General features: G+C 45.8%; 1 protein-coding gene across 1 annotated transcript in view; it reads right to left on the reverse strand.

The window, feature by feature from the left end:
- Nucleotides 1-861: 861 nt before the first annotated feature.
- The window catches only part of N4BP1 (NEDD4 binding protein 1), a 40,315-nt gene continuing 18,210 nt past the window's right edge, over nt 862-22,966 (reverse strand). Inside the window, exons 2-7 of the mRNA XM_080937193.1 lie at nt 20,195-21,882; nt 12,257-12,387; nt 10,849-10,945; nt 7,939-8,046; nt 6,339-6,446; nt 862-4,677 (exon numbers count right to left, since the gene is read on the reverse strand). Coding sequence (XP_080793319.1) covers nt 4,323-4,677; nt 6,339-6,446; nt 7,939-8,046; nt 10,849-10,945; nt 12,257-12,387; nt 20,195-21,882 — 2,487 coding nt within the window. The 3' untranslated portion in view covers nt 862-4,322. The remainder of the gene's footprint in view (nt 4,678-6,338; nt 6,447-7,938; nt 8,047-10,848; nt 10,946-12,256; nt 12,388-20,194; nt 21,883-22,966) is intronic.

Genomic DNA, 22,966 nt, shown 5'->3' on the forward strand with positions numbered 1-22,966 from the left:
TCACCTTATATTCCAGCCTGATCCCCTTGTCCCAGATGCCCAGGATTTCAGGCGCGCATAGCCACTATAGCTTATGGCACTACTCCAGAGTGTTCAGCTCTGAGGGCATACTGGGGATCTGTGGGGGATCCCCACCCCACTCCAATGAAATAATGTGCTCCAGGCTTCCTCCCATAGCAACAATGCTGAGTATATCCCTCCACAAAGGGCAGTGGAGGAAGTCTCCTTCCATGAGAAGGTAGAGGAGGGGCACCATGGAACTTGGTAGAGGCGGGGCTTTCTTAAGCAGGACACACAGATCTGCCTGTTGGCACACACTAAGCTGGACATCTCCCACCTAAGCCATGCTTTGCTAAGACAGTGTGGTGCCTTCACTAGAAGTAGACACCTGATTTCAAGGGATTAATTCCAACATGAAACTGCTTCAGCAACGGGAGACACTTGAGAGAATCCTGGGCCTGGAGACATCTGAGAAAGCGCTTCTTTGACAAGGGGAGCTCAGAACTCAGGGCCAGGAGTCTCTTGATCATGACTTTTCCCCATGGCAGGAAATAGTGCTAATGGCTGCTGTGGATCACCCCATGGCCTCCTACTCACAACGGGGAGAATCCCCGAGGAAGACTGTCAGGAGTGGCCTGGGCCAACTGTCTGCTCTGAATGGTTCCATCTGGTCAGGATTCCAGGTCTAGGCAACTGAAGTCCCAATCCCACCTCCAAAGGGGACAGACAGAATCAGGCAATCGGACCTATCTCTGAACACAGTCACCACAGATCCTTCAGGGACCTGCTACCAAAGCCGCAGGCAAGAAAGCACCATCTTCCAGTTCACTTGAACAGACATTTATTGAGCACCTACCAAGTGCAAGGCACTGTTAGGTGCCACAAGAGATACAGAGTGACCACATGGTCCCTGCCCACGAGGAGCTCACAGTCTAGAGGGAGGCAACACAGTACACAGTTGGCTGCAGCTACACCTGCCAGAGTGCTAAGAGCCAGAAGCGAGTCACCAAGTGCTGTGGGGCCACAGAATAGCATAGGGCTGCTTCTGCTCCAAACACAGAGATCTCAGGGGAGAGCTCCTTTGAGGAGGCAGGCTGTAGGGCAGAAGGACATTTCTAGAAGAGGAATAAACATGAACAGGGCCACGGGGAACCTAGATCTGGGTGGCTGGAGTGAGGATCATGGCAAGAGATAGAAAGTGGACAGGCAAATACGGCCATGGATGGGGCAGCAGCCGTGGACACAAGGCTCAGAGGGTAGGAACGTGATGCTCTGGTCGCAGCTATAGAGGATGAGGCAAAATGGTCCTCTAGAAGATGAACTTGGGGTTCCCCTGGAATTAGGGAGAGGGGAGAGCTGTAAAGTAGCCAATGAGGGACCAGTGTCATGAAGGATTGTGGGATCAAGTGATGGGCAGTGGCAAGCCAAGGGCAAAGGAGGATATAAGGGACTTGGGGTTAGGTGACACATGGCAGGATGTAGGCTGAGGCTCTGGAAGCCAAGATCCCACAGGGCTAGTGAGAGGACTGGTGTCAAAGTGCAGGGTAGAGTTAAGAGAGTGGTGACCCCTAAGGAAGTCCAGTTCCAGAACACCCACCACAGCTACTCAGGGCACGTGGCAGTGACAGGCCACCGGGCCTTCCTCTAGAGCACAGAGTTCACTCCTCAGGGTGGTGAATGACACAGCCTGCCTTTTAGCAAGGGCTGCCCTTTCCATTGAGTCCTAAGGGTGGTTCGGCTTGAGAACCACCTGCTGAGAAACTCAATTAAGGATAGGCCTTCAAGGAGAAGAAAGGAATGGAGCACTTCAAGAAGGAAAACAAAAAAAGTAGGGCCAACAGCTTTGCTGTCTGTAGCTACACCATTAACGATGAAACAGCAACCAGGGATTTCCCAGGCTACTCCCATGTGGTAGGCAGAAGCCAAGTTTTCAAGCTGGAGAGGGAAAAGTAGGAAGCCAGAGGGAAGCACTGGCAACAGAATGCAGGGTGTCTTAACTAAAGGGGTCAGAGGGACCAAGGGACAGTGAGGTCAACAGGGCAACTGATGGACCCAGCTGAGGTGGCTCAGAAGGCTGAGGGACAGCACTGGAGAGGTGGGTGTGGGAAGCAGGCTAGGTGAGCCTGGTGCAGAGGGCCTGCAGCAGCTGCCCCTACGGGGGGGGGGGGGGGGGGGAGGGGGAGGGCTAGGTACTTGGAACTAACATGGAGAGGTGGAATTATCTTTCATGCCTTACATGTTCAGCAAGTCCTAGAAATACAGATGAGCCTGCCAACTGCACTGGACCAGGACAGCTATAGACATGGACACACACACACACACACACACACACACACACGAAGTCCAACAGATACCTTGTCCAAGCACTGGCCACCTCACCCAAACATCAGGATACACAGGAGGCATAGGCACTCCACACAGGGAGGAATTCCAAGACACTCCCAAGTTCACTGAGGAGGCACTGGAGGGATGGAGGTCAAGCATCTACAAGCACCTAGCAGCAACAGAGCTTTGGATGAGGCAAAGAAGCAATTTGTGAGCTTTCTTCAGTGGCTGGATAACTGGGCTTTAAATGTTAGACCTAAATGTGACAGATTTCACAAAGAATCTAGAATTATATTTCACATTATAATCTACAGAGTAATTAATGCCTTTTGGTTTCCTCCAGCATTTTCTTCCCTCCTGTATGGGACAAGGGGAAATGGGCAGGTCTCTCAGAAACAATACTAAGAATACAGAAGCACACACAACTCGAAGATCAGGCTGACTGCTGGGCCTCTTGCAGGCCTGTGCTTCCTCCCTGCCAGCATCGGGATGAGGCAACTGTGGAGGATCCTGGCTCTGGTTCCCATGAATGTTTGACTGGGACTGAGCAGGCCAGAAAGCCCTGGAGACAGCTCCACCATGGACCTGTGCTCCCAAGCTGAGGCACAGGGTCGGGGGCTGTGGTGGTGCTGGCCAGAAGTCTCTGCACAGCCTGCAGGACTGAAACCCTCTAGTGACAGATGACAAAGCTCCCCAGCTGGCTGCATTATCAACAAATTCAGGAGAGAACATATAAAGTATGACCACCTAGAAGGCTCTGTATTCATCTCCCGAGGGATGCAGGGATCAAATGAACCAAGACACAGCATGAAAGCAGCATTCTGTGATCTACACAGTCCCTGCGCCACGGATAACAAACCAGCACCAAGTCCTCGGTTACTTGTGGGACCAGGAGAAAGACAATCCACAGGGCAGTGATTGACCAGAGGGCCCGGAGACAGCATGGATGGAAACACAAAGCCCTTTGAAAGTCCAGGTGAGAATCATGATGCTAAGAATGACCAGGAAGAGATTCACAGACAAAGACTTCAAGCTACACTGAGAAGAGACAATACTGAGATAACTGGTTCTGAAAGACTCAGGAAGAGCTGCTAAGAAATTTCTAAGACAAAAGAAGGGAAACACAGGGGCTTTGATACCCCTTCTGAAACTACTAATGCTATTTATTGGCTTGGGTCACCCTTGAGAATAGAAAACTTTTTGGCAAAGCTGTACAAACTCCACATGGGGATCTACTTTGCCTTCTGAGGCTAAGGTAGCTGTGGAGCCAGGTTGGGAGCATGACGGCCATGGCTGGTGAGTGCACTATGGAGCAGGGAGTATGCTGGGACTCAGTTCCCTTCTCTGACCTGCAAGGGGAAGGAGGGTGGGGCCACACGGCCTCTAAGACTTCCCACTTGCTCTTCAGAGTCTGACTTTGTCTGGCCACTGGAGACAGCCAGGCGTCAGGTGCCATCTAGTGGCTCAGCTTTTCCACTCTCAAATGGCTCACTGAGAATGCCCCACAGGAGCAGAGCAGGCCAACTCTAGGGATAAAGGCAGGGGAGCACACGCCATGGTTAGTGGACAGGACAGATTACCTCAAGAAAATAGACTTTAAGAAGTCTTGCTTTCCTTAAGGAAGCAACTCCTTTTTTATATATTTTTTAAAATTTTATTTAGAAAGGCTAACCATATTCATTTGTCAATTTTTCTTCAGCTTTAAGGAAAATAGTTTAAAAAACATAAAATTGTAAATACACTCAAGAGTAACTGCTATTAAACAGTTCTGAACAGGCAGAAAATGTACTTTTCTTTTACAGAAAATGTTAAATCTGTAATAGCAGCATAATTTATATATAGAAAAAAGCTGGCTTTGAAAATCCAGATTTTTGTACACACAAAAACATCTCCCTCCTTTTTCTATACAACAGCAATGTTTCTGGGAAGGCTGTTCACATTACAGTACTTCCCACAGTTGGCAGCTCCCTCATGTCCCTACCATCAGTGGGCTCTAGTCAGTCTAACACCAGGGCAGACAAGGCATTCAGGTCTTTCATGTATGGATGAGCTACCAGAATCTGGTCGATCTTCAGTTTTTGCTCAGAGTCAGGAAAGATATTCAGCAGTGCCTCTCTCAGCTCGCTGGTCTCTGCAGAAGATCTCTGTGTTGGCATGGGAAGGTTCTGCTGCATACTGGGAAGGGTGGCTAGGGGTGTGAAGTGGGGCTGCTGAGGAAGCCATGGGCTTGAAGAGGCCTGGATCCGGGGTGGAGGCTGGTGGCTGGTGTTGGCTACCTGGCTGCTGGAACTCCGGAAGCCAGGGTCAAAGGTGCCCACACTTGGCAGGGCATTGAGTAGCGGCTGCATGTCTCTGTGGATGAAGTGAGAGGGATAGTAAGAAACTCTTTCAAATCACCTGCAGCGAACACTGAAGGCCTAGATGCTCCTTTCATAGTTTCTGAAGGCAAGGCCAGAAAGCCATGGGGTGGTGAAATCAGCCCCCTAAGAGTGACTTGTAGGGTACCCAGTACCATTTCCAGATCCACAAGGGAACAAGCATCATGTATTTGACAGTACTTCACTAGTCTTTTGACTTAGGGCTGGCCACACTTGTTGGTTCTGTAAGGTTCTCACTCTTATGTGCAGGATCAGCTTACAGAAATGAGGAGAGCACAGAGGCAGCTCCAACAGGTTCAATGACTACTGTCTTCAATGTGGTCAACAGGGCATGTGAGCTTTCAGTGCACATGCACATGGTGTTTGTTATATGAGCAATAGGGGACATCTGTCCTGCTCAACAACTCTCACCAACTATAGCAGCAGAGGAGAGCTGGGAGAAATATTATCAATTTCAGAAGCTCAACAGCCCTGCTAAAGCTTCACTAGCCTTCATAGCATCCCCTCATGAAGGAGTGATGGCAACTGGCCACCAAGCACTTTGAAAATGACATTAGATGAGATGGAAAATGACAAGAAGGACTGACTCTGCCACTAGGCTACTGAAGGAGCGGAACAGGGAGCAAAGAATCCACCTTCAGTTGGGCCTTGGCTCAGCCACGAGGCCGAAGGTGCAATGAGGATTTCCAATACGAGACACGGGGTAGAGGGGAAGTGAGTGGGTGCATGGCAGGCTGTCACCCCTCAGTGTGGGCAGATGACCCTGTCTGGGACTGACAGCTCAGCTGTGATAAAACCCAAAGGCTCAGAGAGAAATGATCACCAGATGAAGAACTGATACCTATATGAAAACCAGCCCACCTCCGTGTGCCATCAAGTTCCAACACATGGTCCCCAAAGGCACAAGTGACAGTGGTGAGCAGCCTTGCCAGCTGGGAGAATACCTTCTCCTTTAGGTGCCCAGACCAGCCCTATGCAAAAGCCTGCAGCATCCAGACACACAGGCTATTTTGGTTTTAAAGCAGAGAAAAGATCTGCGGCTGGTTAGCATGAAGGAAGCTGTGGTTAACAAGGTCACCTGAGGATTCTGAACATAGAAATACATAACCCTCGCTTGTCAGTCAGTGTCAGGCTTTTCCATTCAGCGATGGGAACCGAGAGCTGTCAGCTCTCTAGCAGCAATTTCTGAGCAGGACATGAGTTCACGTTAGCACTGCACACTCAGAACAAATGACTCCAGAAAGTGCATGAAAAAGCATCCCACAGCAATCAAGACAGCACCAACTGAAGTCATCGCTAGCTTGAAAACCTGATGCTCAAAGACCGTCAAGAGTATCTGTGTTCTCGTCGGATTAAATGAGGAGCCTCATGCAGGACAGGTCTGGTCCAGCCTGCTGACACATAAACAGGATGTAAAGAAGGCAAGCAGGCAAAAGAAAACTGAAAAGCCCACACTGAAGATTGGCCTTGGATGATTGCTTGGTTGGGTTCCACATTGGTCACATATCATTAATCTAATTAAGGCTTAAAAAAATTTAAATGCTATTTCCAGTTATCAAGGATAGTACGTGCTCTGAAGCATAACATTTGGTTGAAATAATAAACCTTGACATACAAGGGAAAGCAAAGAAATACCTAAGAAAGACCTCCTTTCGAAGAAATTCTTCTAGCCGAGGTCCATTTCTTCCCAGAGGGTCATCAGGAACCATAAATATGTCCCCCACGAACGTGTACTGAAGCAGTCTACAACACAGAAGGTCACAGTGCTGACAAACAGTACCCTTCACTACTGTAGGGAATGGGTCATGTCTTAAGTAGCCTCCCCATTCTGGGGCAATGGTCAATCTAAGAGTTCTGACTGCTAAGGAACCCCACCTCCAGTGAAGCATTGTAACTTTGGTACTAGACAGTCACACACTGGCTGTGTACAGCATCAAGATAACCAGGTATCTTCTACCAGATGAGAAACAGTGTTAAAGACTTTCTGCTTGGGCCTCAGCAGGTAGGATACAAAGAGTTTTTAAGTGAAACTGGAAACAAATGTGTTCATAGACAAACCTCTGAAAACAAGGTCCTAGGAAGAGAAGCCCAAGGTTGAGCATGCATTACTCATCAAGGACAGGTTGGAACCAAGGCCTGCTCAGCAAGAACGCCTTGCCTGGCACAACTGGGGCCATGGGTTCTAGCACCTTACAAAAAATAAAAAGTAAAAAATTAGCTGGGCGTGGTGGAGTGCTCTTAACCCCAGCACTCCAAAGAAGAGGCAGGTGAGGTGGGGCCCAACAGAGCTACACAGTGAGACCCTGTCTCAAATAAATGAGGGGTAAAAGGATCCTACTGTGTGTATCCATCACCCATATTTTGGTTTCTGAATTGCTTCTCTGATGTCTAGGTTGTTTCGAGACTCACTGCAAGTAAAGCCTCCTTGTGTGTAGACTTGTGTGTACCATATACACTGTCTGAGAGCTCATCAACTGTGCCAGACCAGAGACCAACTCTGCTCTGCCGGCCCCAATACCTTTTTAGCAACACAGAAGCCAAAATGTAGGCAGTAATTCATTTTTATCCAAAGGTTCCTGACCAAGCTTTCTTTCTGTTAAAAGTGTAGTTACATTGTTTGTTTGTTTGTGTGCAGGCAAGTACCCCTGCAAACAGGTGGCGGTTAGAGGGAAGCTCTCTTCCCTGATGTGGTTCCAGGGAAAATCTCAGGTCCAGGTCCTCAGGCCTGGCACTGCTCATCAGCCCAAGCCAAGCTTTTAAAAAATCCTGTCAGGATGTAGAAAGCTTTAAGGGAGTATCAGGTACAGGGCAACTGTGAAACCACCAGGGAAGTGAGTGTGGCCACATTCATTCCTTGGTTCATACTGCGGTATGGGCATGTCTGTTTAATTCCTGGAACCCCAGCAAGAACCCCTGATTCTTGTGTGAAGCAGCTGTTCAAGTTGCACAGGTCTTCTGGGAGGCAAGGGGGGCCATGGAATTCAGTGTTTACTGCTCTATAGTAGTTCAGCAACTGAACACATTCACAGTATTACAAAGAAGTATCATGCACGCTAAACTCATGGATAACACCAGACACTGAAACTAAAACTTTACATTTCAGATGGCTCGAGGTCCAGTCCTGCAGGTACTCTTAGGTGACCCGCCCTTACTATATTACCACCACCCCGGCAAGCAGAAGATACACAAAATGCAAACAACAAACTTCTGAACAAAGCAAAGGAGAAAAGATTACCTTTTTGTAATAATTTCTCTCCAGGACACTGACTCCGTCACAAACTCTCTGAAGTTGTCATTTGTTACAATTATGCCTCCAGTCTTGTCTGCTAGGTGCAGTAGGAACCTACGGTAACAAGAGCGTTCAAAATGAGCAAACAGCAAGCAAGCCTGGCTGGAGCAGCTGTGCTAAGGAAGCACAAGGTTTTTTCTCTTCTTAAAAAACTGCCAGTTTAACCCAGGCTGGACACAGAGTTAGGTCCCTGCCTACTGAAAATGTTCAAATGATGAGTATCTCTGGAATTATTAGTGTGATTATAAAATAACTTATTCATGCAATCTAATTCTACAAAAAATGATTTTAACTATGATTCCCAGATTTTCTAGAAATGGTTCTTTAATAAACTGTGGTAAGAACAAAGAGAGGCTTGAGCGAGTTAAAGGTAGCAGTCCTGGGAAATCTCTCACCTTTCAGCTGCCTGGCAGTCTAAGTTTAGTTTAGTGTTAGTTACTAGTGTTAGTCAGCTGTGCAGTTCTATAAAGTAATCCATTTTCTGTTTTGCTTTAAGACATCATCAGTCAGAACCACCCTTCGGTTTGCCCTAAATATAGATAGATTCATTAAGTTATGAAAGGGCAAAGAGTGGTAAAATGGATCTGCATTTTAAAGGTAGTTCTTATGGTGCTGGAGGGCCTGGCATGCTAGGCAAGTGTATGTGGGGTGCAGTAAAGAAACTACCAAGATGACTGCTCTATGGCTATGAAAAAAGGCTTTTACTAGAGAAAGAAAAGAACGGCCAGGGTTATTTGGTAGACTCCAGAGAAGAGAGAAAAAGATGCATAGTGGCCATGGCTAGGGTTATCTTTGTGTGTGTGTGTGTGTGTGTGTGTGTGTGTGTGTGTGTGTGTGTATGTGTTTGTGTATGTGTATGTATGTGTGTGTGGGGGGGGTGCTTGCTGCCTGTGAACTAGCATAGTGGGGGAAGGGAAGAGGGGGAGAGAAAACAGTCATGTTACCAGGGACTGGAGGAACCTGGAGCTTACTTAGCTTTGGGCTTTTGTAATCACAAAGAACAAAGAAAGTGGCCCTTTCTGGCAGGCAGGGATGCTGTGTGAGTGAGCTTTTCTGTCTTCCACAGCAGTCCTTTATATGGTCAAGCTTGAGGTGAGCCAAGACTGTCATTCTGGAGAACTGGGAATCCCTTTGGACCTAACAGTAAGTACTCTACCACTCAATTCTCAGCCCTGTGTTTGACAGAGAGGGTCTTAAGCCTCCCAGATTAGCCTTGAACTAGGTCCTCTTGCCTCTACCGTGTGGTGCTAGTTCCAGGTGTGCACCACCATTCCTGCTTTCCTGGGGGCTAGGGACAGAACTTAGGGTCTTATGTACATGGTGCTGAAGAAGTAAGAATTAAATAATAAAGAACTATGTCACACTGCTGAAGATTATTCCTGTTCAAACCCTCAATATCTTTGTGAGTAGCAGGCATAGTAGCACACCTTTAAGCCTGACATTTGTGGGACAGAGGCACAGGATTAATCTGTGAAGTTTAAGGACAGTCAGGACCACATAATGAGAACCTATCTAAAAAAGCAAAACAAAACACAACTGGAACCTGTGGACCCTGTAGACGGAAATGTTATTTCTTGAATGAGAACAAAGATGATGAAACAGGAGAGATCACTGTCGTGAAGGTTCGGACGGCAGCCCTTCTTAGCAGCCTCTGTGGTAGCTCCCAAGATCTCGGGAACCTTACAAAGTGTTTTTGTCACACCCCACCCCACCCCTGCCTCACCCTAATATATTCCAGGTTAGCATTCATTATGAAGCTGAGGACTCTGAATTCCTAAGCCTTCTGCTTCTACCTCTCAAGTGTGAAGATCACAGGTTTGAACCACCATGCTTGGCTGATTTCCTTCTTTATGAACATTAGAGTTTATTATTATTAAATAATTAAATTAAATATGAAAGCAGAAATTTCAATGCTGCTATCTGCCCAAATGTGAATAAAAGTGGATAGGAAGGCCTCTCTCATACCCACTGGGATACACACCTATGTTCTGATACCCAGAGAGCTGCATAAGCCAAGTAAAAGCCTCAGCTGCATGTCTGTGCCTGGGTTTGAGTCCCTGTCTGTGAGAAGACACTGCAGCGGTGGTCAGAGGATGTGAAGGCTTCCCACTGGAGGACTCCAGGGCTCCTGAGCCTGCTACATGGTCCACAGAAGGCCTTCAGATTCCCAGGGCTGCTCCTAACCCTGTCCAGCCCTTGCTCAGTTTTTTTTCACATTGTTCTATTATGTCACCTCGGATCCACCCCACCTAACACTTAACACGGTCTCTTTCCTGTCAGCTGGCTGTTCAGTGGGTGAATGGCTACTGTGGCCCTAACTCACCTCTTTCCCATTCAGCCATATACCAGCGTGGGTAACAAATAAAGCACTACCTTTATTGGGAGGAATGTGGAAACGGGCAGAATAATACAGAGAAGAAGGGACAGACATACACGCTTGTTACACTGACAGGATAGCACGAGAACAGTTGTAAATCTATATACCCCGGGTAAGGTTGGAATCAAAATCCCTTTGAGGGTGGGGATTTCACCATGTAACCCTGGCTGACTTGAAACAGATCCACTTAGATCTTTGATCTACAGAGTGAGTTCTGGGTCAGGGCTGCACGGTGAGACCCAATCTCCAACCAGCTACACATACCTGCTTTTTCTCATCAGACATGCTTTGCTAAAATAAACTCAAAACAAGCCACCAAGTTTCTTTTGTGCCATTCCTGAACTTACGGAATATCTCGGTGGTCTTGATGAAGAGGTTAAAAGTGAGTCTGAACAGGTCCCTTCAGACCTATTTGGTGGATAGGTAGCTGGCTCCTTACCACCCCACTCCACCTTGGGAAGAAAAACAGCCCTTCATACCTGTCATCATGAGAAGCAATTCTTTCTCCAAAGACCATCCGGGCAGGAGTTAAAGACAATATTCCAAGCTCCTGGAGCTGGGTTAAGAAGTGCTGTTCTGTTCGTGGAAGAAGTTGATATATATTCAGCAAAGACCATCTTCCCAGAGGTGAAAATAAATGAATGCAAACCCAAATATTTTACTTGGGGACTTGCAGAAAGACTCTTTTTCCCATTTACTCAACTTTACTAACTCACCAAAAGAAGAAAAATGAATTCAGACTCACACTAAGGTAAGTCCAGCAAAAGACAACTAAACCAGAAGCCCATAATTAATTAATTAATCCTGCTCCCAAGAACTTTCCTACAAGTATATACTGTGAATAGAGTATAAAAAGAGAAATGACAATAGTGGGGGGGGGGGGCTCAGAAAACAGAGTGAACTGCCATGATCCCAGCTGAGGAGGGCTGCAGCCTCCTCTCACTCTTAGCTGTCTGTCTGTTTCCTAGTTCTCACAGCTCGAGGAGTGGCAGAGCGGAGGGCCGCTGCCTTCCTGTGGAAAAGCAGGCAGGGGCAAGAGAGGCTGAGAGCTGAAGCCTAAGATCCCGTGTCTGCACTTCTTACCCAAGCAGCTGCCAGCGACCTGAACTGACCTGCCCAACATGGCTTCCCTGCCCTAGAGCTGCATGGTAAGTCAGCATTGACACTTAGAAAAGGACTGGATCTTCTCCCAAATAAAAGAGGCTGTGAACACTCGGGAACTGCCACCTCCCTCCTAAGTTTTACTTCCTGTCTCTGTGCTAGACAAATCTACCTTTCCTTTGTAGATGCTCTGACTACTGTGCCTGGTACAGCCTTCTTATCTAAGACAAAAACAACCTTAAGTTTCTCTGGAATATTTTACACTTTATATTAAATTCGAACCTTTTGTGTGGGGCCTGTTGGTTAGCCACAAACAAACAGAAATGATTCATAGTAAGCCATCAGACTACTGAAAAACATTTGAAGGTTCTAAACTTACCAAGCAACTATTTACAAACTATATTATTTAAATACTCAAAGGCCCAAGCTAGTGGAGGACAGCCTCTCTGGCAGTTCCACTGGCTCTCCACCCGTCCCTACCCACCCCTCATACTACAGCAGTTTTCAACTGAAGTCTGTCTCCCTAGGTCCCTAAAATCCTACTTTGTAGCTAAAGATGACCCTGACCTTCCTGACCTCTGCCCTTCCTGCTCCCTCTCCTGAGTCTGACATAACTGGTGTGTACCACCACATTGAGTTTAATTGCTATTTTACCAGACAGAACCAGTTTAGAATTCTGTCATTCAAGCTTTTGCTTATGTGCACCATTCTATTCTAAGCACCCTATGCGGAAATTTGAAGCATTACACATCTAACCAGAAATATGGAAAAATCCCTGGGCCTCACCTGTGATATTAGGATCCCGTCTTGTTCTCCACTGTGGGACAAATACGGTGATGTTTCTGTTGCCAAGCTTCCAAAAATATTCAACTGCAATTGCTATTCCACGGCAACTAAAGAACTTTTTCAGACCATGGCTAGAAGGAAGGACAATTTCTTTCAGGTTAAAGCATACAGAAGATGTAGGTTTTACCACAGAAAACAAAACCAACACAAGTGTACTTCTACTCTGGCATAAACCTGCTGACCGGGTGAGTCCTTCCCTGTGCCTGACAAACTGAGTGTGCCGTCCCGGTGGAGGGTGGCAGGTTTGCTGTGACACTTGTTTACTATCACAGGGTTTTTAGTGTATTCTACTGGGAAAAAATTACTATTCATTTTTGAGACATTGGTCTTTGTATGTCATTGAAACTGACTCAAACCTGTGATCCTCCTGCCTCAGTTTCCTGAGGTCTGACATTACTGATGTACATGTGGTGGTGTTTTTTTTTGTTCCCCACTTTCTTACTGTGTTGTAGATCAAGCCTAGGTCCTCACACCTGCTAGGTTAGCACTCTACCACTGAGCTCTACTGCCAGTGTGCTTCTTAGAATTTCTTATGGATTTTATTACAGAATTTGTCCCTCAAGCAAACACAGCTCAGCAGCTGTGACTGTGACAATGCCCACGCTGTGCCTTCCTGTGGTTGACGACAGGAATAAAGATGTGACTCTGCCAATACCACAGTACCCCATGTCACTGCTGCCTCTGAAGTGAGGTAGGTACACCACCCACTTTCCAGGGAACTGAAGTTTCCAGTTCAAAGCTTATAAAGAACAATTTGAAAACAAGATTCAAATGAAATGAACCAGGGCCATGGGGGACTGACTGTACTGAATAAAGCAAACAGAGAAAGAGGTAAGCATGCAAGAAACAGGCTGGAACCTGTCAATCTGTGAAAGTCACTGTGCTCATTGTCAGCAATGTGACAACAGCCACAGACAGCTGTAGATGACAAATATGGCTGAGTTTCTGCTTGTAAAACAGAAAGGGGCTGCACTCAGTCCAGTGTGTGACCTCCTGCTACTGAAGTTTTAAAAAAGGCACCCCTTACCCCCAAGTCTAGCAATCCTTTTCAAAATACAAAAACAGAAGCCAGAGAGATGGCTCCTTCAGTAAGAGCATTTGTGGACCTTGCAAAGGGCATGGATTCCATTCTTAGCACCCACATGACGGCTCACAACCATCTGTAACTCCAGTCCCAGGCGATCAGAAACCCTCTCCTGACCAGGCATGTATATGGTACGCATATATACATGTGGGCAAAACACTCATACACATTAAAAATGTGGGTATATGGCTCCCATATAAAAGTATGACATGTGTACCATGATACATGCACTCCCCATACATATTCAAACAAATAAGTAAGCAAATGAATGTAATAAAAATAAACAAAAACCCTTCATTTTTTTTTGTCTCAAGCCATTAAATAAAAGTGAAGGAGAGAAGTCCTTCCCACACACATTCTCTGCCAGGGTTGGCTTTCAGGTCCTTCTACCTCTGACGGGTCAGAAAGACAAATTCTCCATAATACACTTGCCAGCTGGTCTTGTTCCTGTCCCCTGGTTGCTTAAGCCTCACCTTCCTTCCAGCCCTTCTGAAGGCTCAGTCTTGTGTAATGAAACACTTCAGAAGACCCTTCCTGACCTTTTACCTCCCAGATTTTGTCTACTGAGTTTCTGACAGATCGGACTGTCTGCAGCATGTGGCTACTGGAAAGTGGTGCTCTGGGGCAGATCCAAAGGTCCCCATTCCTGGCCAAGGCCCTTCCATAGTAGGCTGTCAACCTATAGTATGCTGCCAACCCCATTTGCATCCCTGATCCTGGAGAGCAGGAAGAACTGAATACAAAAGGCTAGGTTGTCAAGAGGTTACAAAGAATAGCTCACGGTTCCTTCTCTCTGCTAGAGGATAAAGCACACAGTTTTCCCGAGACCCATAAAAAAGAAACTGGAATCAGATTTTATCTCAGAAAACACATGCAAGCAAATAAACCCACTGCTTATATGGTAAGGATGTATCAGTGTGATCCTTGTTACTGGGAAAAAAAGAAGTTAACTGGGTTCGTTGCTTTTAAAGAATAATCACACAAATTGTTTAACACCAAAGACGGGCTTGGAGTTAAGACAACCAGTTCTATCAATGAAGATACCAAATCAAGAGCCTACTGCTTTCCTTCTCTTTCTCTCTCTCTCTCTCCCTCTCTCTCTCTCTCTAAAAAGATTTATGTATTTATTTAATGTGAGTGAGTACACTGTTGCTCTCTTTGGACACACCAGAAGAAGAGGGCATCAGATCCCATTACAGAATGCTGTGAGTCACCATGTGGTTGCTGGGAATTGAACTCAGGACCTCTGAAAGAGCAGTCAGAGCCATCACTCCAGCTTCTTTCTTTTAAGGAATACTTATTTAGTCCTCTAAAACCTTAAAAAGGGCCTCCACGTTAATTAAAACACACACACATACACACACACACACACACACACACACACACACACACACACACACACCCTGGCCTTCTTACAAGCTTTGGGGGTTGGGAGGGTGTATGTGTGACAAAGTTTCTAGAAGTGCTCATGCTGTACCAGTTTTCAGTGTTCTCGGTGGCAACATCACAACATTTTTTTAACCCCGAAAGCCTCCAGCATTAAAAACAACGGTTTAAAGTTTGGGTGAGTGAGTATATAGATTCATCTAGAAAAGAAAAGTGCATAGGAAAGAAAATGGGGAGGAGCACTGGGGGTGTGGTCTGAGTTTAAGCTTCAGTAGAGGGAAGAAAGAAGCCGATCAAGTGGAGCCAAAACTGTTGTCTTAACAGTAGACGTCCCAGTAAGGACTCTCCATCTAAGCCTCATACACTGTCTGGATAGTGTGCCTAGTCCTTGCTGCTTCCAGTCTCTACAGTAGAGAGGCTGGTGGACAAGGAAGTGCAGACCAGTGGGCTGCCCTGACCTAGAGATCATATATTCAAAGTGCATAGGATATAATACCTTCTACTTTGGGGGCCAAAGTGTGAGACTCCCAGCTCCACATGCAGAAAAAAACCCTCTGAGCCTGGGAGGTGTCAGCTCTCCAGGGAGACTGAGTTTCTGTTCTACACCTCTGGAAACAAGGCCAGTCAACATGTTTGACGCAGAGGGGAGCTAGGTGACAATCCTAGCAGTGGCCACCAGACAAGGCAGTGTGGGGAAATAGTGGAAAGCCCTTTACGAGGTAACCAGGAAAGCATGGATTCCCTGTAGCTTTCACTTAAAAAAGAATTGTGGAAGCTGCTACAGAAAGACTGGCAAGAAAAGAAGACAGAACATGAAGTTCTGACAAGTGAACGGGCAAACCCCATTTACACGGAAAATCACCAAAGCAGACAAGTCAGGTGCTCTTGGGCTGGGGTTTCAGCCACCACTGTGATGTCAAGCCAGACACCACAAACATGTTCACTGACTCATTACTGACTCATTCATGGTGACAAGGGGAAAATGAATCAAAAACATACATAGTCAGCAGTATAAGGCAGGTGTTTTGGAATTTCTGATCGTATATATGAGCTGCAGATATGCCAGACAAACAGCAATCCAGGGCAGAATAGGACCTGGCTGCTTCAGGGGAGTTCCCACCAAGATACCCTGCTCTTGACGGCCTCAATTTTCCTTCTCGATTAGGACAGCACCTAGCTAGGTCAAATGGGCAGGGGTCCCCCGAAGCACTTATAAAAAACAGTCCTGGGATCTGCTATGGAAAGACCAGCAAGAACAGAAAATTTGATTTCTAACATTCCATGTGAATCGACTGTTTTAGGGTAACATCCCTTTTAATGTTGTTTTCTAAGAGTTTCTCTGTGTAGACCAAGCTGGCCTCAGATTCAGGGATCTGCCTGCTTCTGCCTCTTGAGTGCTGGATTACAGGTGTGTGCCCTCTTAAACACAAACATCAGTAAATCTGAGAAAAGTCAAACCCTCTAGAAAGAATCAGTTTTCAATAAGTGGGTAGGAGAGCTGGCCCAGAGGTGAAAAGCACTTGCTGCTCCTCCAGAGGGGGAGCTCAGCTCTCAGCACTGTGTCAGGTTCACAACCACGTGCAACCTCAGCTCCAGGGGACCCAACGCCCTCTTCTGATGTCTGCATGCACCAGTCTGCATGTGCACAACCTCCCTGTGCCCTTACCCATACACACAGAACTAAGAGGGCTAACAGTAACAATTCATCTCTGCACTTTAGAGCACTTGCTGTTCTTCCAGAGGTCCCGAGTTCCTAGCATTCACGTCTGTTCACACTGTCTGGTACTACATATGGAGCACACCCTGCCACGGTGCGCAGCATCACTGTACACTGATGGTGACCACTGTGAGAGGTGCTATCACTACCCCGAGGGCATCCACCTGAAATCCGAAAGAGGCAAAGGCAGAAGGAACCCTAGAGTTCCCTCGACCAGCTAACTGGTGAGCTCCAGGTTCAGTAAAAGACTCAAAAACAACAAACAAACAAGGGGGAAAGCAACAGAAAACACTAATCTTAACCTCTGGTCTCTACATACACGCACAAACATACTCATGAATGTACACACAGCACCATTCCATGCCCAGCCTTGGTTTATCTGTGCTTTTTGTTTGAATATGAATTTGAGAAATCTTTCCATAGGTAGAAAGGGTTTTTTTTTTGTTTTTGTTTTTGCTTTTTTTTTTTTTTAACAAAGGAATTAACTTCTTCAAAATCATGACGTTAACTCTAGTCACTCAGTGTAAAAACTTCCGACAGTGAGGAAGCGGAGCCAGTCGTGGACCACAGGGATCTGAATGGCTCTCCATTTACTTAGATAAACACATGTGATGCTAACAGCAGCGTGCTTGAGACACTGACATGAGCACAGCACTTTCACCCGCCTCTCACTTTCTTCCCAGGGCTGGTATCTAGGAAGGGGCCACCATGCCCAGTTTACATGGTATGCTGGATAAAACCTAGGGCTTCACAAATAATAGGCAAGCATTCTACCAACATAGCTACATGTACCCAAATCTCTAAACCTGTATCTAAAATGGTGAGACTTAGAAAAAAAAAATTGTGACAAAATGAAAATATACAATCAATAATTTATTTAAAAAAAATCAAAACAATGCTTATACTTGTAAAAAATCATACCACCAGGAACACATGCCATTGAAGTTTTGCATGCAGTAGGCACAGACTGGAGGGTTTCCATAACTCTGGAGCCTGCCTGGTTAACATAGCAGGCCAGCAAGGGCAATACAGTAAGACCCTGCCTCAAAACCAACAGGGTAGGTGTAATGGCGCATGTCTATAATCCAAGCACTTAGAAGGCAGGCTAGACTTTTTTCTGAGTTTAAGGTCAGTATAAAGCTTTACGGCAGCTTTATAAATCTGGGCTGTATAGACTTGTAAGGCAGGATGAAGAAAGACAAACAAGCAACATGTACCATAAAAAGACAGAACTGGGCCTGGCTTCCACTCGTGGACCACACTGCTGTCAGCAGCCATGATTCTGTGCTACCCTATGGCTGCGGCCCATGAGCCAGGAACAGCTACTGCTGGAGGCACCTCACCAAACACACCAAGTTCACGTGGGACATGACCTGAAGTGTGTGGCTCTGCTTCCCATCAGCAGTGAGCTCTGTCCTGTTGCCAAGGACAAACGCGTCCCAGAGTTCATCAAGAAAAGAACACCCACACTGAAAGAAAGGGAGAGAAACTGATCAAGAGTTCTTATACCATGAGGAAGGCAGTCCCTCTGTGTAAGGAATAATTTCCAGAAAACATCAAGACTGTATCTGTGATGTATTATGACATATTTACAGAGGAAATCCATATGGGAGATTTCCTTACAAACATATAAAGAGCTAGAGGGAGCTCAGCAGCGGAGCAATGTCCTAATGGGCAGACGAGCCTGGCTTCTATCCCCAACACCACAGGGAAAAGAAACAGAATAAAACAAAAAATAAAGTAAGATAAAGGGTTTAAGGTGGTAGGAAAGATTACAGATGAAACAAGATTGGTCATGAACTAGCAACTGTTGAGTAAACCTGCACAGCGTCTTGTTTTTATTTTTTATAAATTTTAGTGAGAAAAAAAAAAAGAAGTAGTACTGAAGACACTGCTCAGGGGTAAAAGTGCTGCTGCTCTTTCAGAGGCTGAGTTCAGTTCCCACATCAACACGGGGAGGCTCACAGCTGCTGCAGCTCTGGCTCCAGAGGATCCAGTGCATTTTTCTGGTCTCTTCGGATACCTGCACACATGTGGCATGCATTCACTCACACAAACACATGTGCACATACATTAAAAAGGACGAGGAGGACGAGGATAATGATGACAACGACAACAACAACAAATGTCTCAGCATCAAAGAAAACTTGCTACTCCTACAGAAAACTTGGGTTTGGTTTCCAGTGCCCATATAATGGCTCAAACAGCAACTGTAGTCCTAAGGAAGCCAACACCCTTTTCTGGAGTCAGTGGACACCAGGTATGCATTTAATGGACATATAAACATGCAGGCACAACTCTCATACACATAAAACAAAATAAACACATGCCAATAATCAATTTTTCATGCCTGTAATAGAAGCAGTAGGGGAGAGAGGGCTGGAGGACTGTGAATCTGAGTAACTTAGCCTGGGCAACTTAGGAAGAGCAGCTCAAAATGAAAGAAGAGTATTTGGAGTGCTTGCCCAAACATGAGTACCAGAAAAAAATTCGACAGGTATTCCTAAAACTATAAGACAAGAGTTGATCTTTTAGAATTCCTAGAAAAAGGCCATATAAACATTCAGCAACACAGAATATTGTTCTTAGAAATCGACACCTATAGGAGCTGGGGGTGATGGCTCAGCTGTTAAAGAATTGAATTCTATCCATTCCCAGCACCCACATCAGGTTGCTCAATTCACCTAGAACTCCAGCAACAGGATTGGAGACACTTTTCTGGCCCCTGCGTGCATTGTATTTATGTGTACAAATCGACTTTCAGACACACAGATACACTTAATTAAAATAAAATATTTTTGAAAGATTCCTTGGAGGGAGCCGAGACAAGAAGAACCTAAGCAGGCAGACTGGGCTGTAGGAGACTGTCTCACTGAGGAAGGCAGCAGCAGTTCCACCCTTGTACTGGGAATGTAATGGTAACACAAAGAATGTAACGTGAAAATAGTCTGTACTGTCTCTTACCCACAGGAATAGGGTGAAGGGAAAGTTCAGAACTCCAAAAGACTAAAGGTAGTGGGCCTGGCCTATCGCTGCTTATATTCTAATGTTAATTTGGGTCCCCAGAATTGTTTACAGGAGTCTGAATGTCCTCAAGTAAAACACTGAGGGACACCTGCCCCAGAGTTTCTTCTGACTGGCAAATAAAGGTGGTGGCAGCCAATGCAGGTAGAGCAGACAGAGGCAGGACTCTGAGGTTTCCCAGGTTTGGAACTGGGAGGAGATCTGTCATGTCGGAAGAGTGTGGAGGAGATGCCATGCCTGAACAGAGTACAGGACACGGAGCAAGGCTGTCGGGTGAAGGAGCTGGGAGAGCGGGGCCCAGAGCACAGCCCAGTTGGGCAGGCCTCCGGATCCAGAGCAGTATTAACTCAGGATTACTGGTGGGAAGCAGATTAACCATTTGGAGGTTAGGAAGTGGCCCAGCTATTGTGCTGGTTAAGGCACATTAAAACATAAAGGCTGTGTGTGTAACTCATTTGGGAACATAAACCTTGTTGAAGCAGCTAGCAACAAGGCCACTGTCAGGATTTATTTTTTAAATAATTATTTCAATACTAAATGTAAAACTTTACAAGCAGCTGGTCTTCTCCCAAGACCACTAGCAGACCCACTAGAATACACAGGATAGACATAGACACACACACACACCTTAGAAAGCTATGTAAGAGTGATCTGCAGAGTGACTTACGTAATTGCAACATTACTCCCGTCTATAACAATATGCTTCAAATCTGCTCTTCCTGGTTCATTTTTTAATTCCAGTTTGTATGGTATTTTTAAGGTATCTCGAAATCTTTGAACCCCCGTAACTGAGGAATCAATATGATCAGAGGAGCCCCCCAATCGAGCCTCAGTAACTGAAGGTAGCAGCTGGGGCAGCGGCAGTGGTGGAGAAAGTGGGGGATAATTTGGCTTAGGCTGAGGAGAGCTACAGCAGCCAGAACGCTTTTCACAGGCAGGCTTCGTATTATTTGGAGGCAAAGGTTCTGCTTGCTGTGGAAAACCATTTTCAGGAAAAGCTGGGTTTCTCTGCTGGTGCCCTAAAGCTCCCCTGGAAACAAAACTGACATCTTTAGGGCTGGCAGAGGCGGCAGAGGCTGAGGGGCCATCAGTTTCCAGGTCTACAGGACAACCTGAGTTCTGCTTTGAAGCCCAGATTTCATGTTTCTGTCCCACTGGCACTGTTTTGAAAGAATTAATTCTGCAATTTGAGGTACACTGTTTAGAGTCTTTGAACGGTAACTGAGAGAATCTTTCCACCATGTTTTGCTCTGTGTGACTCTGTGTTTTCTTTGGAGTGGAATCTGTGGTGAGCTCATTTGTGGTGCTCCCAACTCCTGCACTTCTGCTCTGACTGGTCTCTTGATACACAGTGCAAGGTGGAAAGTCTCTGTCTTCTTGGAGCCTTTTATTTTCTTTTTCAATTTCCTCTAGGAGCAATAATGGTTCTGTAGAAGGCCCATACTCCCTAATGACCTTTTCAACAATCTCTTGGGAATAGCCCATGGTTTTAAAGAAGTTAACAAGGATATTGTACTCCATCTCTTCTGTAGTGTCTTTTCCATCAGGACTTAGATTTGTAGAGTTCGAAGCAGCATCAGACAGGTCGATGACTTCATTTCCAGCTGATGCCATACCATCTTGTAAAAGCTCCCCTTCTGGAACATTCTCTAAGGAAAACTGCTTCTTGGTATGCCTTTCTTCCGTATCAGAAGACCGCCTCTTGTGACAAACTCTGTCTTTGGAAAGAGCATCTTCATCTGGACTTAGACCATTCACTGGAACAAAAAGCACATCTGGTGAACTAGAAAAGACTGTGTCCATTTGTTTTGTAAGCTCAGAAACGGGGGTCCTAGCTTTATTTCTGGAATCTTCCTGTACAACAATTTCATCTCTAGGACTACTCGGTCCTGTGGCAACAATCTGTGTGAACTCTGGTAGCCGAACATCTCCAACAGTTATGACATCATCATCTCCTGTTTCAAACAGATTCTCTTCCCCTTGTGTGAGACTCAATAGTTCCTTCTTCAAGGAAGTAGGCAGAATCAACAGGTCCATTGTGTAGCTGTCTGCATGGGCTTCAACAAACTGTCTGAATTCCCGTTTGATTTCTGACTCTTTCTGATTACTGGGGAGGTTCTCATTACTCTCAAAAAGCTTCACAAACTGCTGGATGTGACTTCTGGCCATGACCACAGCCTCGGCACTTCCTCGGATACCAAGAAGACCAGTATCTAAAACGCAGAGGTCAGCACAAGTATCCTGAATTAAGCTCTTCAAAAAGAGGCTCTGTGCCCCAACAAAGATGCAGTGCATGGCCTTGGGGTAGCACTCTCTTTCTTCCAGCTCAGGCTCGCAGATCCCTTTGATATACTCCTGTGAAGAAAAGACAAAATTAGACCAACTCACCATGTTCCCAGTACATGACTGTCAACAACAAGGCTGAATTTTTTTTTTTAAATCATTAAACATATTTATAACTTGGAGCAATATGCCTTGATTTCAATGAAAATTTTAAAAAGTACAGTTCTGAACTTTGTGAGTGTTGGTGGGACTATTTGTTTCAATCTGAACCGTTTAATCATCTTTAGAGGAATTGAAACTTTGTATAATTTACAGAGTGGGAATGTGTAACCTTTTCACTGTGTCTTCCATTGTGATCTTAGGGGCTTGCCTAGCTACAAGTGGATAATCCCAAGGCTGGATTCATTTACATTTAAGGAGCATCTTCTTGCTACCCAGTGCTTTATCACAATGGGGACATCTCACTAGATACAATAATCTGATCTTCAAGTTAAGAGGAAATAAAGGCCTTTGGTTTCCAGAATAAACAAAAATGATTGTCTTGGTTCCAGGTTTCTTGAAGACATTTACAAACACTAAGGTTGAAGATACAGAATACTAACAGGGCTGCCACGGGCTGATGCTGCTACTGAAGAAGGCTTTAGTAAGGCTAAGAAAGGAAACTAGGGCTGGTGAGATTGGCTCAGCAGTGAAAGAATTTGCTGCCAAGCCTGATGGTGACCTGTGGGATCCACGAGGTAGAAAGAGTAACTCCTGCAAACCATCCTCTGACCTTCATACTGCAGTAGTTAGCGTGCACACACATACAGTGCTTTACATGACTGCATGCACAGACCTCACTGTACTTGATTTGTATCTGCCCACCATTTTCCTTCTTATAGCTGTCCACCACCTCTGCTGGTTGCTCTTCTACCCTACTGATTAAATCCAGGTTCTACATAATACATGGTATTTATCTTTTCCAGCTCCCACCTTCCTCTCGACCCTGCCACTTAGGTCCATTACTCTCTCTTACCATTGCCCTAGGTCCTTCCCACTTTCTATCTTAAGGTTGAATGGCAGGTTGGCACATTTCCTTTCCCGCTCTGTCTGCTGCCAGCATCTAGGCCTGCTCCATGGCTTAGCTGCTGTGAATGGTGCTGCAATGTGCGTGGAT

Source organism: Micromys minutus, assembly GCF_963924665.1.
Source record: "Micromys minutus genome assembly, chromosome: 24".
Lineage (NCBI taxonomy): Eukaryota > Metazoa > Chordata > Mammalia > Rodentia > Muridae > Micromys > Micromys minutus.